General features: G+C 46.0%; 1 protein-coding gene across 1 annotated transcript in view; it reads left to right on the top strand.

Annotated features, from left to right (window-relative positions):
• CD81 (CD81 molecule) overlaps positions 1 to 14,261 on the top strand; it is a 36,559-nt gene extending 22,298 nt beyond the window's left edge. Inside the window, exons 3-8 of the mRNA XM_009571841.2 lie at positions 1,801 to 1,898; positions 4,872 to 4,946; positions 7,705 to 7,812; positions 8,745 to 8,846; positions 9,179 to 9,268; positions 9,979 to 14,261. Coding sequence (XP_009570136.1) covers positions 1,801 to 1,898; positions 4,872 to 4,946; positions 7,705 to 7,812; positions 8,745 to 8,846; positions 9,179 to 9,268; positions 9,979 to 10,041 — 536 coding nt within the window. The 3' untranslated portion in view covers positions 10,042 to 14,261. The remainder of the gene's footprint in view (positions 1 to 1,800; positions 1,899 to 4,871; positions 4,947 to 7,704; positions 7,813 to 8,744; positions 8,847 to 9,178; positions 9,269 to 9,978) is intronic.
• Positions 14,262 to 19,233: the final 4,972 nt, after the last annotated feature.

Here is a 19,233-nt window from a genome sequence, read left to right as displayed (position 1 = left end):
GTTGAGATGTATCAGGAGGTACAACTCTTGGGCTTTCTTCCTCCTGCTGGCAGTGTTGCAAGGATGTTGGTGTCACCAGTTCCAAAGCCCATCAGGTTTTGTGAAGAGGTGCTTCCTGCAGGGTCAGAGTGCTCCATTGTGCCCGTGCTTCCCCTGCAGCTGGCTTCCTCCCTCCTCCGGCACCTAAATATAGCGGGAAGCATTTGCAAGTGTGCTGCTAGTGAGAAATGCTGTCCGGAGAGCCCTGGGCTGGGACTGCTGGGCGGCGTTTCCCTTGCTGCCTCTTGCCGAGTTGGCCCTTATTTTGACGCTTGCGTGGTTTGGGTGCTAGTGACTTTTGTTTTAAGAGAAGAAGGAGCCACAATTGAACCTTTCCCAAGTTTTATGTATCCGTAAGGGAGGGGCTCTGAACAAGTTGAGACTCTTACTGCGTATCTGCTTTTTTAGTGAAGAATTTAACTGGCTTAGCTCTGCTCTCAGTGCCTTTAGATTTTGCACTTTAATTATCTAAATATTGTTTAAAAGATACAAGATAAGAAAAAAATTAAAAGCAACAGGCATGTACAAGCAGTTGTAATCTTGAGTTCTGTTTATACTTTAGTGCTGTTCCTAAATGGGAGTTGACAGACTGATAAATAACTATAAAAACCTTTTGACTTTTAGCAAAAAGAGAACATTTAATCGAAGGGATGTCTCCCGAGCCCTAGGAAGGGTTGCACTGTATTGCTGCTACCTCTGGGATGCCTCATGTACATTTATTCTCATCCTGATTTCCACTCCCCCCCCTTCGGTATCAGTTAAAAATGGTGACTGTAATCTTCGCTCATTTATAATTATTCCTCTGATTATTTTTTTGCGTGTGTCAGATTGCTTTTGGATGGGAAGTAGCATTCACTTACAAACCACAATACTTGAGAATATTACAAAAAAATGCACTAAATATATGGGATACATCAGGAGAAAGCTGTGCTTTCAGAAAAGGAAACAAATATAACTGAACTGGTAATATTTGGCTGCGTAATCACCATGGTCTGCCCAGTCTCATGGTTGATGAGACCGTGGTGATCACCAGCAGCAGCATACATAACCTTCAAGCTAAGCTCTGGTTTAATGAATAAATAAACTTTTCATTCCTGTTTTCTGAGTTCCCCCCCCCAGTACTTACTTTCCAAGCTTTGAAGTAGTTACAGAGTAAGTTGACTATGCAAATTTAGTAAGTTGAAGCAAAAAAAAAAAAATCTTCCTCTCAGTAAAGAACTCATAACAAACAAAAGCCCAGGTTATATTAAATTAGGTGTTTAAGCAGACCTTTTCCCTTAGTTTTGTGGCTTGTCTGTCTTTAAAATGTTAGCTTGATAAATATTTGTGTAACGTTTAATATAAACAACCATGTGCTTTATCATTTATTTTAAGATATGCTAACTATCATCTCTCTGCTTAAGTATTTAAAACAATATATATGCTGTGGGAACTCCTGTACTGCAGCTTTGAGGATTCTGTAAAGTCTTTGTGTTGGCTGCTGTATCCTCCACCTATCACTGCTGTGTTTCTTCTGATGTAGAGGGTAATAGGGTGGTTAAGTTTCAGTGTTAGCGTCTTCAGATACTTTGAGATCTGACTCATTCATGTTGTGTTGTTCTGCTATGTGTGTCACTACTTCTGCTCGTATCTCCTAGGCCTTAATTCTGCACACAGCTAATTAGCTGCCCTAGGGAATGAACGTGTCTGATCAGACGCTAGGATGCATGCTGCTATACAAAGCTCTGCGGTAACGTGTTTGCCTCTCACTCTCCCTTGTAGGAATCTACATCCTGATTGCAGTTGGAGCTGTCATGATGTTCGTGGGGTTCCTGGGATGCTATGGCGCTATTCAGGAGTCTCAGTGCCTTCTGGGAACGGTAAGAGGCACAAAGCTTTGGGTGATGTCCTTGCCACATCACTGTGGTCAGGACGTGGCCGTACCTCCCTTGCTGGAGGCTTTTGTAATGAATGGGGCTGGGAGAATGTGTGAGCACATAGGTGGGAACTAGATGACCTCTGCAAGGAACAAGGCAGCACTGTTGGGCTGAGAACATCTCTGCCTGACTTGCTAGAGCTCCAGTTAACCTGACAGACACACTGCACGCTCCTGCTTGTGCCTGGCTGCAGGACAGAAGCTGAAGCCAACTGTACAGCAGAAGAGGTGTGAGTAGTAGGATTCTTGGAGATTCGTTTTCTCTGTTAAAAGTGGAACGCCCCCATGCTTTTTCCCTGCTATGGTCTGGCTGTCTTACCAGGCACTCACTAAACTTTTTACCTGCTGTCCCCTACAGCTTCCTCTTTCACTCCATTTCAAGGCTGCCTGCGGTGATTCCTGTTCTTTTAATCATCTACTATTTTTATCTGTTTGGACAAGGAAACAGCAAAGATTTCCCATAATATCTTAGTAAAGATGTCTCAGTACATCCTGGAAAATCCATTACTGAAGTGCTACAGGCATCCTTGATGTGAGGCAGCAGCTTAGGATTCCTGGCACGGGATGAGCTTAATTGTATAAACTGTAGCCACACCAAAAGCCTTTGCCTTAGGGGTAGTGGAGACACATTTATTTAAAGCAAGTTCTCACATCTGGTTCAACTTTAAATTCAATGCAAAAGAAAAAAAAATTGAAGGGATAAAACATTTTAAAAAAACTAAAAAAATAATTTAAAATAAAATTGGAAGGACTTTCCAGCACTTGGCTTCATTGGGCTGAAAGATTCTTGGTGATGGTGTAGTGACCCATGGTGTGGATTTGACTGGGACAGGGGGAAGTGGAGCTCCTTTCTCTCTCGTTCACAGATGGCTACACCTCTAGTTCTTTCTGTTTCCCAGTAAGACAGAGGTGCTTCTCAACAGTTTTTATAAAGCACTTCTGAACATTGGCGGATGAGGGCTGCTGTAGGAATTTGCAAGTATTATCACTCTTGCTGCAAATAGGAGGAGCCCATGCACAAATCCGACAGGGTTTGTTGTAGCAAGGTCTGGCAGCTTTGGATTTTTATTTTTTTTTTTTGTTAACACAAGTGATTACAGAATCTGAATCACCCTTTGTTCTCTTCTTCTCTTCTGAAGTTGGAAAGAGGATTAGAAGGGCAGATGGTACAACATACCTGAGTCCTGACAGGGAAACCGGCTGCTTTGACTGAAATTAGCAGCTCTAGCTGATGCGTGCTGCCCGTGTTCACTCACACCTTGGCTTGCTAAGAGAAGGCTGGAGATACTTCATGATGATGCTTTTCGCTGGCCAAGTCTTCCATCATGCTCCAAGGATAGTTCCAGGCAGCTTCCTTAGGGTGTTGAAGGGAAGCAGCCAGCTGGAGGAGTGCCTGTAGGCTTATTACAAAAGGAGAAATTACCAAGAAGCTCCATGTTTTCAAACTCCTGTGCTGAAGATGGCATGGAAGCTGAACACAAGACTAGAGGAAGGGAAGAGGAAGCCACTCAGCATGGAGTGGACTTTACTTTCTGGGAAGGGACTAGGGCACATCTGACTGCCTGGCCAGGAACACTGCCCTGTTCCCATAGCATCAAGCTGAATCTCTGGAGTTTTACAGGCAGCTTTCAGAACTGATTCTGCAAGAAACTGTACCTCCAAATCTGGGATAAACAAGACATCCTTCACTGGAGGGTAACCACTGCAAGAGTGAGCCCTAGTGCTTAACCAGAGAATTACACTGGCATCACACCCACAGTTCAGGGTGATGCAGTTTCTTGGGGGGATGTGGGACCTAGTCTCCCAAAGATGTTCCTGGAGAATCAGGAGTAGATAAGTGTTTAAATAAGAGTTGGTTGTTCAGGAACTGGGCAAGGATGTTGGAATTCCTTTCCTGCTGTCAGGTCAATAGTCCTGTTTCCATTTTGCTGATAACCCTCTGCTCTTGCACACAAGAGCCAGGTCATAACATCATTCTGGAGACTCCTGTATCCTCTGTTGCTGAAGAGAACGTCCTGAATCTCTCTGGAACAAACAGCCCAGGATCCAGGGGCTGTTGCACCAACTCTGTACTGTGATTTTGTCTTCCTGTAACTGCATTTACCTCTTTTGCTTTTTTACTTCCATGGCAACTCTCTCAATCTGGGACTTTTCCCAGGAAGAAGTCACTATGGATGATGTTGTCATGGAGGTAATGTTGGCTGTGTGGAGTGTGCCTGTCTGTGCCTTCTCACTTGATTCTGATATATGAAGCTTTACAGCTTCCCTCTCCCAGTCTAACAGACCGACTGTCACAATGTGTTCTTGGTATCTGAACAAAAAGATGGAGGGAGGCTTTGGGGAAATGGCAGGGAGGAGTGCTGGGATTGCACAAACAGGGTGCAACTGTGGGAAAACATCAGTGTTAGTATTTATGCAAAAAACTGCGGTAGCCTTGCAGGGCTTTAGATGCCAAGAGAATCAGCCATAAATCACACCCTGACGCCCCGCAGCTCCTCAGCAGCTGAAATGTACTTTTAACCCTGTACTGCCAATTCCCACCCTGGGAGCATCTGTGGCAGAGCAAGAAGCTTGTCTGGGTGGCCGAAGAGAATGGAATGCATGAAGAGGAGCAACGTGTGTTGTGGCGCACAGGGCACCCTCATCCGTGCTGATCCCTAGATGGGAGAGGCTGTGCTGGGACCCACTCAGCCATCCTAGTGGGAATTCTGGATGTGGGCTGGCATCCAATGAGTTATAGGAAAATGTGTTTGGGCTAAGCACATGTATGAGAGATAAAATGGTTTGAAGTAACGCGATACCTGGCTTTGATTTCCTCTGCTGGTAGAAGTGCCACTCCACACCTTTGCCCACCTCATTGCTTCTTTTTCCTGTAGCCGAATACATTAAGTGTCCTTCTTTTGATTTGTCTTTGCAGTTCTTCACTTGCTTGGTGATCCTGTTTGCCTGCGAAGTTGCAGCTGGAATTTGGGGATTTGTCAACAAAGACCAAGTAAGAGAACTCTGAAAGCTGGTTTTTGAGGGGACTGTTAGGCTGGGTCAGAAGTGCAGCAGATCCCAACATGAGCTGTTCAGCTTGTGAGCTGGTCGCAGGCTGAGTCACAGGGGCTTGGATTAGCTGTGTGACCCGAGCAGGTCACCTAACTCCTCTTGTCCAGGCTGATGAACTTTAAATGTGAACATGTGATAGTAGCAGCTGCCCTTTACGGTGTATGGTGCAATGACTGGAATGAAAATAACACTATCCTGTTTGCATCTCCTTTTGCTGCCACGCTGTCTGTCACGGTGTGAATTGATTCGTGTATGAAGTCATGAAGGGAAGCCACCTGCACATCCTAGTTGCTCAAAGAGCAAAGAGCAAGTCCAGCCACATGGCCCCAGAGAGACTGCTGTACAGGGAGAGCCTGTGTCTGCATAAATGGGATTGCTTGATGCTTCCTGCTCTTTGCCAGTATGATGTAACCTGCTTCAGGCTGTTCGTCTGCCAGGAGTGAGCTTGCTGCTGATCAATATGCTGTGCATGCGTGAGGGCTGCAAGTCATGTGCCTGTCCCAGGCAACTGCTAGGGACTGCTCAGATGAGATCCTCTGGCTGGAAGGGATTAGATAGAGGGCAGAACTGAAAACTACAGCTTTTCGCCTTCCCTTTCTGCTCACCTTCCCTTCACTACAATCATATGTGCTTGCACACATCCGGAATTTGATCTCAAAGAGCAAAACTATCAATGCATGGGAACCATGGCTGTGCTGCAGCAAGCTGGGTGCTGATCACTCAGCCATTGAGGGCTTGGAGGAGAAACGGGGACTGTTTGTGCTCAAAGCCAAGGTTAGACTCTCTGGCAGAGCGGGAAATGTGTTTACTTTAGTAAGAGACGTAAGCTGATTGCGTAAGTAGGCAGTAGCCTGCTCAGCTTTCACATGCATGTAGGCCACAGATGACCAGCTCGGCTGTGAATGGGAATGCCCCTGTAGTCATTCACTGGGGTGAGCATGACTTCACCGGAGTGAAGTCTTCCATGGCTAAACATATTATTATGCAGGCAGGGTGCTGTTTCCTAGCAACTTTGGCGAGCTAATTAAACCTTTGCAGAGGGGCTGTGCTTCCTGCAGATGTTAGTTTGTGAATCCTGAAGAGTCCAAGATGTGCAACTGAATAGACACCAAAAAAAGTAAAGCCTGAGTAAGGAGAGGCACCATGGCTGTTGCTCTCCATGCACTTGGTCATCTGAGTGTAAAGCATTAAGTTTAGTATTTGCCAATACAAGAGCGATGACCTCAGCCACTTAAAATTAATCTTGCAGTTTTAAAGGAATGGTGGCAGCCTGTTGGCCTCAGCTGCTTTTGCAACCTTGATGGGGAATGGGCTGTTTGAAAGTCCCTCCTGTCAGAGTAGGTGGCTAGCTTTTCCCCACCTCGGTCAGGGGCATCTTGGGAGTGATGCTCTGGGAGGGAAGCACTGAATGAACCCAGCCACTGAGAGCTGCTCCCACCAGGGACTCCATTCTACCTGGGTTTGCAGCACCTTGGAAGTCATCTTGTATCATGTGGGCACAGGATGCTTTTCCACAAAGTTGAAGGTAGTCTCTCTCTCTCAGATTGCTTTCTTGGAGATGCTTTAGATACAAGAGGAGGAGGCCAGAACTAGGATTATTATTTTATTTTTTCTCTTGTACCAGAATCAAATGGTTTGAACATCGTCCTCCAAAGCAAATTTTTTTTTGAGCAGTGATGGGAGAAATGCTGGGATAATTGATTGAAATCATTCTCCTGCTTACTACAGTTTCTTTTTTTGTGTGCTAATTCTGCCTGCTCTGCCAAGAGCAGGTGTTCAAGAAAGTGTTTTCCTTTTTGTATTTATTGTATTTTTCCTTTTCCTTCTCTTGCATGTCCTCCTTTCATCTGTCTCCCCATATTATTGGGGGGTGTTAGAGGAGAAGCCATAAGGCCAATTTCCCTAAAAGCAAGGGATTTTTTTGCATTGTAGAGCAGCCCTCTGTTGGTGGCTGCAGTTTACCAAACCAGGTGGCAGGGCTAGAGTACAGATGAGACTTCTCATATAACCATTCACAGGACTGGGGTGCCCAGCTCCAGGTAGAGACCCGGACAGATTTTGACATCCATTTGAGAGCACCCAAGCTTCCTGACCCCAATGAGCCACTTGTGTAGGCTTTAGTGTGCAATCTCTCCCAAATTTCTGCCATTCCCCCCAAGCCAGACGGTAAGCCACAGTGCCCATACAGAAGGCCTTGCAAACCCACCTCCTCCTGACTTTCACAGTATGTCCTGCCTCTGCAGCCTCTGTGGGAAACGTGTTGCCTGTTTGCTTTGTCTCCATGTGTTGAGTGGTTCATAACAAGCTGGTTTTGCATCCCGGAGCACAACAGCAAGGCCAAGCGGGTGGGAGGCTATTTCAGATTTTGTGGTTCACCCTGCAGGACTTGGCTGCCTTTGCCTGCTAGGGAGAGCTCACAGAGCACTTGGATAGTGTTGGCTAGAACCTGCTGGCTCGTGGATGAGGTTCTTGATATTTGCTGCTCTTAACGCGCTATGGCTGGAAGGCCTTAAGCCCTATGAAAGACAGGCCTTTTTTTCACTCACCTGTGCAAATAATTGAGGTCCAGATCTATTTAAAAACTGCTTAACTATCTGTGAGTACCATTAGAGGGAACCAGTCCCCTTCAGGCATATCTGCTGGATGGGTTTCCTCCTTCTCCTCTGTCTGAAGGCGAGATTTTCCTCTGTCCTTCCTAGATTGCCAAAGATGTGAAGCAGTTCTATGATCAAGCATTTCAACAAGCGCTTATGGCAGAATCGGAGACAAACAACGGGAAAGCTGTTGTGAAGACCTTTCATGAAACGGTAAGATGTCAGCCGTTTTGTTGCACCCTCAGCATAGGCTCCGTGCAGATGGCCAAAGCAGCCGCTGATTGGTAGGATCCTGCATGCTGCAAATTACACGCGGTTAACTTCTGCATGCAGTTTGTCAGTGGGTAAGTGGTGAGGAGTGACTGTCTCTGTGCACAGGCTGCACAGTAAAGCAGAGGAAGTAAGTTGAACTACAAGTCCTCAGGCAGGGAATGGAGGCAACACTGGATTTTTTGATGCATAGGAGCAAACTGGGTCAAATGTATTCTCAGCACAGAGATTTTGCTGCATGCTGTCCAAGCTCTATGTAAAAGTCTCCTCTCCATAGGAGTTTCTTGCAGACAGAGGAAATAAGAATGTGGGAGGAAGGAGACTCAAAAGTGAGGGTCAGGAAAATGAAAAGGAAAAGGAGGGTCTAAAGCAGATGGTGCTACGTGCAGGTCTTAGCCTGTAAAGTTTGATCTTACATGTCAAGAAACAAAGCTGCGCCCTCTTCAATATTCTGTCCTTCACACTGTGCTGGAAAGTCTGGTCTGAGCTGTAATTAAATTACTTTTCATTTACCTCAGCACCCCAAATTAAATAAAATTCAATGGAAGAAAAATGTTGCCCTGAGGAACTAATCCTGATTCTTCCTCTGCTCAGAAGGAAACAAAATATCTGGAGACAGTTGGGTTCACTGTCCTCCAGGATACCAATGCCAGACCTGTTTGAGACTACTGTAGGGAGCAGCTGCATTGCATGGAAAGAAAAAAAATTCATTTGGAGAGTTATTTCCCCTCCTTTGTTTCCTCCTCCAAGATCCCTCCTCAGTCTTGGATGTCTTCAAGGATGCTTAACAGTGGGGGGAGCGCTGCATGAGTGTTTGCTGTCTGCTAATGTTTTTTTTTTTAATTGTGTTTTTTTTCCCTTCTCTCTCTGTGTAGCTGGACTGCTGTGGTCCTGATAATGCAATAGGAACTTTCACTCCCCTCTGGAGAGATGACCTCTGCCCAAAGAAGGACTCCCTCCTGAAAAACATTGTAGAGGTAGGCATGGCTCCTCTTCACTCAGTGGAGATCCTGCAAGGAAACTTGTCTGCCAGGGAAATTTGGGGATTTATTGGGAATTAAGTGAAGGGTGGAGATTTTGTTTGTTTGGGGGTGGCGTAGGTGGATGTGGGAGGTTCCTGGCGGCGTTTCCTCTGCTGTTCCTGCTGGAGGGGGCTGGCAAGCATGGAGGGGTGAAGCCTGGTGAGAAATCCTAGAGCCAGGACCCAGGAATCTGAGCAGGACTGGGGAAAAGCAGGCCTGCCTTTCTGGGTACTGAGGGCAGGCAAGAGGAAAGCAGGCTGTCTGACTGGCATGCTTCTCTGCTTCAGTTCTCAAACTGCCACAAAAAAATTGACGAGCTGTTCTCCGGGAAGCTGTACCTGATCGGCATCGCTGCCATCGTGGTTGCTGTGATCATGGTAAGTGTGACTGCACAGTGTCCTGCTGTTGTAGAGTGGGAAAAAGCTGTCTTGAGGTGCCCTGGTCCTGTTCCAGCTGGGCTGGATCTATGCCTCTTCTCCAGATGCCCCTGTGGCTGTGTGTGCAGCTCCAGCTCTCTGAACCCCCGCTGCTCTGGGATGTGGCGACAGCAAGGGCTTTGTCATCACCCTGGGGGTAGGAATGTTAGGGCAGGCACCTGGGATGCACAGTAGAGCAGGAGCACCTGCAACCCCACCCAAAAGGGCAGAACACTTTCAAGTCTTCTCACTGTCTCCAAAACTGCTTGTTTCTCAGGCCACTGTGTTTTGTCACTGGGGACTGCAGTGGGAACGGGGTTGCTTTCTTTGCTCTGGTGGATTTTCTCCCCAGTGAGTGGTGGGTGGCATGGGCTGGTAATACAGTGCCTGCACAAAGGCTGAGTGCTAGTGCCATGGGGATGTCGAAGCACGTGCTGCGTAGCTGGCAGCTGGGAGGCTTGCAATGTACCACTGCTGCTGCCAGAAAGAGAGGGGAGAATATCATGTCTCGAACTGGCCAACTCCTAGTAAAAATAGCAGCAAAGACATAGCATCTCTGCCCTTATCTCTGGTGTGAGAGTGTTTACACGAAGCAGGGAACCTCAGGACTTGGGGGAGCTCATGAACCATACAGGAGGGTGTGTCACTGGTGGCCTTGTGTTTCCCCGCAGATCTTTGAAATGATCCTGAGCATGGTGCTGTGCTGTGGCATAAGGAACAGCTCTGTCTACTGAGCCGTGAGAGCTGGGAAGGGGAAGGGAGGAGCAGGGTGGACGGCTCTGGAGGGAACCCCAAGTGCCACCAAGTGACCAGGAGACATTTCAACAAAAGACAAAGAAAACTGTGTATATAAATACTTCCAATATTACCATACAGTACTTATCATTTTTATTTTGAAGTACTTTTTTTTAACAAATAAAACTTTCCTGTACCCTTGTGGCTGAGTTAGTTACACATCAGTTTTGTGTGATGGGGAAAGTTGCTGTAGCAGGAGATTGAGCCCTTCCTCCCCCTTCCCCACCCCTTGTAACTCAGAAATAATGGTGGAAGATGTACAGAGGAGAAGGCTGCAGCCTGTTATCAGAAAACTTTGCCTTGTTTCTTGCTCTCTTTTTCATCACAGGCTTTTTTTTTTAATAGACATAATTGGGTGCTGAAGCAGGATTTAGCTTTTTTGTTCATTTGTACTCATCTTTTTTCCTACCATCAACCCAGCTCCCTGATGTTTCCAGGCTGTCCATTGGGAAGCCTGGCTGACTGTCCAAAGCTGGGGAAGGAGGAGAGGAAACAGCCCTAGTCGCCTGGGTATGATATGTCCCAGGGGAAACGCTGGCACAATTTTCCTCTCCGACCTGTTTGCATCACTAGATCAATCCTTAACAGAAGTCATGCTTTATTTTTTTTTTTACTCTCTGAAGAGTTCTGGCATTTTCGTTTTGTGGTTTCTTTGTTGGGACTGTAACTTTCTAAAGTGGCTCATTCCCATTGATTTGCTGCATTAAAGCGTCAGTGGCTGGGGGTGAATTTTAGTCCCAGTTTGTCGAGTATAGCAAAGTGAAAATTAAGTCACTTCTTAAACCTCCTTCAATGTTTCTTTATAGACATCTACTTTTGGGAGAGTTTACTTCTGTACTAATAAGTTTCCACTGTTAAGCTAATGCTTGCATACAAATGATATTGCAAAAAAGAATCATAGACTCATAGAAAACTTTAAAAAAAAAAAAAGAAGTTCTTAACTTTAGAAACCCTGCATTTATGTGTTGCAGGATGATGCTTGGGGCTTCCCAACCATATGCATACATGTTTAAAATTTCATCTTTGCATCACAGTTTTGTTTAATGAAATTTTCCTGACTTATAACATATTGTCACACACTGTAACATTGCTGGGAAATTGTCACAACCTGATTTTTTTTTTGGGGGGGGAAAAAAAGTTCATTTTTAAGACCTTCCACTTCCAGTTACATCAATGGCAGGAGATCATCTTATCAGAGGAAGGGCATTCAGGATTTTAGATCACATGGGTTGAAACACTTTCTTGTGACCTGATAAGCTTTGATTGCCAGTTTGATGTATGTTGCTTCTGTTGTTGTATGCCACTCAGTTACCGTGTACATAGAAGGGGAGAGTGACCCAGGAGCTATGTGATAAAATCAGAGTATCTCTAAAAAGATTGATCTATATGTATAGTTCTATGGATATATATTTTTAAGCAAAGCCTTTTTCCTTAGCCATATGGGTACTTGAGATGGAAATGATTGTGTATCTCAGCTTTTTGCCCCTTTGAAGCAGGTAAGGGGAGGAGTTGAACCTAGTGATTACCTTCCCTAATTCAGGAATAATTCAGTTTCTTCAAGTATTTTGCTCTCCCCCTTTGTTGCAATGAAGAACTCCAGACTGGATAGGAAGGGAGACCCATGATTGTTTTAAACTCATACCTTGTCCACTGCGTGTGGTTGCTGTGGTCTTTGCCACCATGGGATAAGAAATTCCTGCACTGGGGCAAATTGATCTGTTTGGACCCTTTTCACCTCTTCCACTCCCCCCTTTTTTCATCCTGCCTTTTAGTATATAGGACCTTTAAAAAGTATATAGTTAAATATATATATATATATATCTCACATTGTGCTGGGTAAGAGGAGGATGTGCTTCAACAGAACTTTGGATCAAAGGGTTGGACAAGAAAAGATTCAGCCTTAGAAACAGCCTTAAAGCAACACTGCCCTGAATGTCCACATTGTGCATGTCAAGAATGAGATGAGGTTTTGCAGTAGGCAACCCCTTCCCCTGCTCCCCAGCGTAGCTCCTTCAGGTCATCTACTTTGTTATGTGGCTATATGTATATGCATCAACCAAGCACGTGTGTTTACATATATGTGCATCGGGATTGTTAGCATACAGAATGGATGTGTAACTTGCCGCCTTTTTTGTTGACTGTTGATAAATGTGTATAAATATGCCATTAAGCATTTCAATTCTGTTTTCTTATACTTTTTTTTTATATTGTTCAGTATTCAGTTGATGCTGTGTAAGTAGCTGGAGCTCTGTTTGAGGATGGACTGGGTCTCAATGCAGTTCAGGTGTGTCCTTGGACATAGTGGCTTTGGGGGTCTGGGTTTCCCCATGCAGGACCTGTTGGGAGAAAGTGGTGCTTGGAGAGGGAGTCTGACAGCTGTGGGAGGAAGAAGAGCAGGATGTTTGCTCTGACCACATCACACATGGGCTGCCATTTACTCTCTGGCTCGTTTCAGAGGTGGCTTGTCACAGGGGAGCTCCAGCAGCAGCTCCATGGACCACCTCCTGTCCCTGCAGCTGCTGCAGGAAAGGTGCTGTAGAGGAGGGGAGCAACCAGGAACTGAGGAGGTCATGGGAGGGGGCAGGAGGAATTCTGCGGGGAGAGGGTAATGCTTTCTTTAGAGTTACTAGCTGAGAGTCCCCAAGTTGGTTGGCATGGTCATCAGCTGTAGCAGGAGTTGTCAGCACTGGGAGAAAAGGGACGGAGAGGAATTGTCACGCTAAAGAACGAAGAAGTAGCTGAGAAACCCTCACAGAAAAAAACACCCACTCCACATGTCCTCTAGTCTGGCCTTCTGTGAAGCTAGACCTGTGTGTGATAAACCAGAGAGGGAGCTGTGAAAGGCTGAGGAGACTCATCCTGTTGCAAGCACTCAGGATCCAAAAGTGACAGGGCTGTTCTGCCAGTTGGTCAGTTCCAAAGCTAGCTGAGGTGAAGGAGAAAAAAACACTAGGAAGGACCCCTCAGACGCTCCCCTGTGTACCTGTGCATTTCTATGTGCAGTGTGCGCCATCCTGCTCCACTCTGCACCCTCAAAAAACAAAGGATGAAATTGTGGACTGTAAATACAAATCTCTCCCTTTCCAGGGAAGCATCCTCCTGGAGCCAGTGACAGCTGAGAAAATGGCTGTAAGCTGAGGTAGCGGGGAGGAGAGAGGCTGGTGGGGAAGAGGGAAGTCAACTGTTCAGGTCTAACTTCAAAGACCACATTGAAAGGTCAAACAGAGCTGCTGACAGCTTAACTGAATGCTTGGGATTTTTTCATACTGTGGAGCATGCCACAAATCAGTGTGTTTAACTTCTTTCTGCCTCTTTTGTTTTTTTTTAAAGAAATGAAACAGAAATCAGTTTAATAAACATTTCTCATAGTGTGCGTAGTGTGATGAACCACTGCAGTTTTACAACCAGTTAACCTTAACACCAGGATGCTTTGTGAACCAGGCTTCAACAGCATGGGGTTTTCCAGCCTCTGAGAGGGGGGCCTGCAGGCAGGCTGGGGACGCATCCAGAGCGGTGCTTAGGGAAGGCAAAAAGGTAGCTCGCTGGCAACTGTGGTTGCTGCAGTTGTTTCTCTCCTCAAGTGAAGGGGGGCACAGCTGTGGGAGAGCTAATGTTAATTGCAAAACTGGGTGACTGCTGAAATTCGGGGGGCTGCACTGGCAGTACTGTGCATACTCAAGGGTTTTCTCCTAAACTGTTTGAAAATGGCCCAAAATGCCCTCTGTTGCCATTTGATCAGGGGCTGGTCTGATTTGTGTGGATGGTCTGGTAACACCACCGTTGCTGCCACTGCCTGCCCCTCCACACCATCAGGGGAAGAGCCCTGCTGGAGGAGGCCAAGCGCTGTGATCCCACAACTGCCTGCCTTTCTCTGCCCTTTCTTGGAATTCTGGCTGCATTTCAAGCAGGAATGTCCCATGATGGCTGCCAGCCGTGTCCTATGCTGGTACAGACGGAATGCCAGGTGAGGGAGAGCGATACTCATCTGCTGCAAAGAAAGGCCAGCCCTGTTTCCAGTGGCTGTGTCCATGCTACAAGATCATGCCCATCTGTTGTTCTTTCACTTGTTTACCTGAATGTTAATGAAGTTGAACATAATGACTTCTGGAAAGTAAAAAAAGTACTATTTAAAAACAATAAAAAAAGAAACAAAGCAAAAGCCCTCGTTAGTGGATTTTTAATGATGTGTTGTCAGATCTTGTTTCTTTCCATCATGTACAGATTTCTGCCATGTCGTCCAAGGGAACAGGCTTGTCTTTTTCTTATATTCAAGCAGAAGTCCTTAGCTGACCCGCTAGGTGGTTTCTCATGAATGTGATGCTCTTTCCTTCATGCCTTAAAACATTAGTATTGCGACGCTGTGTTGTTTCTCCAGATGGGAATAACATTATTCCAGCCTCTGTGGAGCTAGGATTAAGCTGATGTGAGTTACTGTCAGACTCAGTGTTCAACAGGGGGAGAAATGATAGTGGAAACAAACTGGCAGAGCACAGTGCATATTTGGCATCCAGGGTGTGTGTCTTGGGACCTCAGGCTGGAAACATAGCTGGGATCTTAAACCTTCCTGGCTAAACGCAGTCCCCTCTGTTTGCAGCACAGGCCTGAGTATTAACACTGATGGGCTCAAAACAAATGAGTTGTGCATGATGCTTGGGCTGAGATACTGGGAGAGAACTGGGCAAACCAGGCACCTTTAAGGTGCTGTTAAGTGAAGACGTGGGTTATTCTTGGAAAATGGCAGTCCTGTCATGTAGGATCATGTGAGGCCACATGGATAAACCACTGAGGGAAAGGGGTGGGTGGAACAGTTGCAGCCCACTTCTTCTCATATTTCCACAACAACCCTGGCTTACGCTTCTCTTAAACATTTTTCTCCAGAGGTCTGGAGGACTTGGAAAGTCACTGGAGACTGTGGACTTCTGATTCCTAGGAATAGGACTGTGAAATGAGACTTTTCACAAAATGAAAATACAAGTGTCAAGTTTTCTAAACTAGACCAAGTTAGGATTTTTTCCAGTGAGATTCTTTTCTTCCACCCTCCCAGACTGTAGACTGTTTCTGAAGAGATATTTTTGGAGATGTTTTTTACTTTGGCAAGCTCTGGTAAGCCTTTTCTGGGCTGTTTGAGTTGTAAGTAGCAATGTGCGTAATTGTTTCCTACTAAGGCAGCTGGAACTAACAGGTATAAATTGCTTATGTCCATTCGGTAATAAGAGGTTGTAGAAACTGTAACCAAGATTTGCAACATTCCCACAGGAGGAGAGGAAAAACTGCCAGCTCTCCCATGTTTATGAGAGCTGTTTATGGTTGAGGTTTCCTTAGAGGAAAGTTCCCTCTACCTGCCAGATCCGCTTGCCAGGCTTGGTGTTGAAGGATGAGTTTGATAGTGGCTGTGCTCACATTCCTGCTCTGAACTGCTGTTTCCTTTGCTGGGTATGGCAGCGTGACCGTTTCAGTTAGAAGGGAGGAGGGAGTTTCAGCTCCAGGGCAAGCTGCTGACAACAGAGGAGACTGTTCGGGGAGAAAAAAAAAAGGGGGAATACTTCAACAATCTTATTTACTGGTAGGGCTGAGAGGCTGTGACTGCAGTGGAGAGGAGGCAAGTGTGGAAATACAGCCTCCAGTGAGGCAACATCTGCCATCAGTGGGTGCTGGAAGGGAGAGGCAAACAATTAACTTCCTGCCCAGTTCCAGATTAAGTGATATAGTCACAGGCTGGGAATCCTAAATCCCATAGGTACCGCACTGTGCAGTTGAACTAGAGGTGTGACGTTAATCTGTGTATTTTTGTTTGACCACTCCTCTCAGTTTCAGCCTGGGGAGCATCAGATTACCTTGCACTGGGCATAACCTAAGCAGGAGGGCGCAGAAGCAAAGACGCACTGTTTCACACTGTTCCAGTGTGAGCACTTCAGCCAATCTCTGGCGGCTTGTCTGACGCAGGCAGCCTGATGTTTTCACTTCAGAGCCCAGGGACCAGGGGCAAACAGAAAACATCTCCCAGCAGCTAAAACTGCTGCATAACTGAAACCCACATTTTTTTTCACACTTGCTGATACATGAGAGTACATAAACTTTGCAGCCAAGCATGCCAATGTAGACCACAAGGCATTTCTCTACTGGGTTTAGGTGGTTCAGCTCGCTTACCGGTAGCTGCAAGTAACATTTCTAATTAGAATTTAATCACTTTTTTTTTCTTTCTAAAAATGGTGTTTCTTGGCCCCGCTTTACTAGGGCATTCCTTCGTGTTAGAACACAGCTTTGCTGAGTATTGAAGAGGTGTTGGTGTTCAGCCAGACAGACAGCACACGCACAACGCCCTGCCTGCTGGCTGCAAGTAAACTGGTACGATTTCCTGCGGCAAGAGTTACGGGGTTAAATGCCAAGCCCTATGTTGGCTACAAAATTGTGTTGGTTAATGAAGATCCTACAGGTCACATTCTAAGAATAAGTTTGGGGAGTTTTAGGATTTTGTGAGTTTCATTTTTTCCTTCATGTCAACTTCAAGGCCCTCAGCTAGCTCCAGCGACCTCTTTCAGCCCTTTGCTGCTGCTGGTAGTATCAGGCACACTGGGGCCAATGACTGGAAAGGAATAAAAGGAAGCAAGAATAAGGAGAAGGGGTTTGTTTGTTGGGTTTTTTTTCATACAAATATTCTGTAACTAAATTGAAATGAACAGAGACACCCCCCCAACTGTTTTTGTTTCTTTTAAAATTTCAAATAATTGTGTGGTATAAATTTTACTCTTAAATGACTTCACCTCCTTCTCACACATGCAGTATTTCTAACAGAAAAGGAGTTGCAGGTTCTCCCTGCAAGTCCTCTCCAAGCTGACAATAACATTGTGAAGAATCAGGTTGATAAAGACCCTTATATCCCCTCTGCATTAAAGCTCACTCCACAGGAACTATTTTTATGCAGTGGCCTTAGGAGGGAAAGCATCAACACGGCTAAACAACACTACAATAAGTCAAACCTGCTACCAGGTCAGCCAGGACCAAACGAAGGTGCAAAGTTAAACAGGTAAACAAAGCTTGGCATAGAAGAGATGCACTGTCAAGGAATGAGTCCTGGGAAGTCATGCTGCAGGGGATTTCAAAGCCATTTGTAGGCCTTCCAGCAAGTGGGAGAGGGCAGCCTGAGTTATTTTCTTCAGCTTGTACCTGTTCTGGCTTGGTGTGACTGCCTTCTCCCAGCAGAGAAGCATGCAGTTGTTACTACTGTGTTTTTGTATTTTGCCTTCAGGAAAACATTTCTTTCCTTTCCCACCTCTCCTCAAGAGCTCTGGCATCAGCTGCATATGGCCACAGCAGATTAACTTCCGTACTCTTGCCTGATACAGGAGATGGTGAAAACGCATCCAATTACTCTGTCTGGCCTGCAAGATCTGGGTGTTTGCTAGGGAATTGCCTGATGCTTTCCTATAGCCACGAGGAGAGGTCTCTGCCAGATACCTACTCCGGGCTCTCAGTGTGGAAGCAGCAGTAGCCTGCCGGTGAGCAGCAGAAACCGAAACTGGATGGGGCCAAACGAGATTTGTTTGCAACAAAGGAGCATCCAGAACCCCGTAATGGGGCTGAGACTGGTATGCATTCGTACACACCACCCCCACATGCAGGGACATGCTGGTTTCCTGAAGATACACAGGGCTGTCTCTGTGAAGGAGCCAGCCCCTCAGAGCCCATGTATGGGATGCAGCCTGCTTGCTTGGATGATGTCCCTTGCTGCAGCTTGATCTGCCTTCCATCCCCTCACCCCCTTTCAAGCCACTTTAGTTCATGCTGGTGAGGGGTAAACACTTCACCATCTGTTCATCTTCAGAGTCTGACTCATTATTTTTATTTCAGCTGTCGCCAAGCAATAGTAAAAATTCCAACACGCCAGCAGATCCACTGCTGCAAACTGTCTTGTTCTTCACACTGGGGAAACAGCAGCTCATCTCCAGTCCTCCACAGTGTGCAATACTAAATCTTCTGCAAAAAGACAGAAAGGAGAAAAAGAGTACAGTCAGCTTCCGAGGGTGACCTTGGTCATCATCATACACAGCAGCCAGGCCAACTCCAAGAATTTGTAGCCTCTGGAAATGGCGGAATGGGATTTGTCTCTGAAGGCACCGACATCCACCAGCAACAGAGGTGGCATTGCCCTCTTCTGCCCATCTGAGCTGCTAATCCAGCACTTAAGCAGGGTTTAAAACAAAAGAGCGCCATTGTTTGTACCCATCCTTGGCACACCCTGCTTGTCTCCAGACTTACGAACATGGGACATGCCACTGCTCGCTCCACATCCTTTTCTTCCTTGTCCCTTACTACCTTCAGAGGCTCGCTCCTGGTGTGTCCCCAGCACCCTAGACTGTGTTACACAGCACTGGTAGCCTTCACCCATGGTTCACTCTTGGCTCCCTTTGCCTGTTTACTACCCTTCTCCTATCTGTTCCTGCTCGCCTACCAGAAGGCTCATGCTTTCTTTTCTTCTTCCTTACAGCTGGGAACCCATTAGAATGCCTGTGACTGTAATACCCTACGTGCATACATTTAAAAAAAATAGGAGCACTAAATGGAGAAAGTCCTCTAGAGCTGTTGCTTTAAAACTACAGCAGGACTCTGGCCAGATGGAAGACGTTTTGCACTAACTTCATCATTGCTGCCAGATGTATTCCAAACACAGCTCTTGTCTCATAAATTACTGTAGTCAGCAACACTCCAGCAGGCAAAAGTATATATTTAAAAACTGACAATGCAAATGAAGTGGCTGCAGTTTATATTGTGGGTGACTCACAGTGAGGCCCTGTGTGAAGGGATCCAGGGAATTCTCCTTGGTAGTAAGTACAGCCCTACCTCTATCGCAGCCATCGACAAAGCAGCCAGTGATGCAGCAGAGTTGGGATGCCATAGAGAGAAAATTGAAGTACCACTAAAATCAGAGAAAATGGGGCTACATGGTAATTTCTTCTTTTGTTGCAAAACAATGCAAAAGATGAGCTTTGCTTATACTCAAGCCCAATAGGAAATCCCTTAGAGTGTGGTGATCTGAAGCGGCAAAGGCATGACCTTTAGAATCTCAGAACCTTTGCAGACATTAATTCAGTTTAACGATGAAGGGCCAGGGCCATGCAAGGCAGTGAGAGAGC

This window comes from Cuculus canorus, chromosome 5, assembly GCF_017976375.1.
Source record: "Cuculus canorus isolate bCucCan1 chromosome 5, bCucCan1.pri, whole genome shotgun sequence".
NCBI lineage: Eukaryota > Metazoa > Chordata > Aves > Cuculiformes > Cuculidae > Cuculus > Cuculus canorus.
Note: the sequence above shows the minus strand (reverse complement) of the source record. Positions and strands in the feature narration are given on the sequence as shown.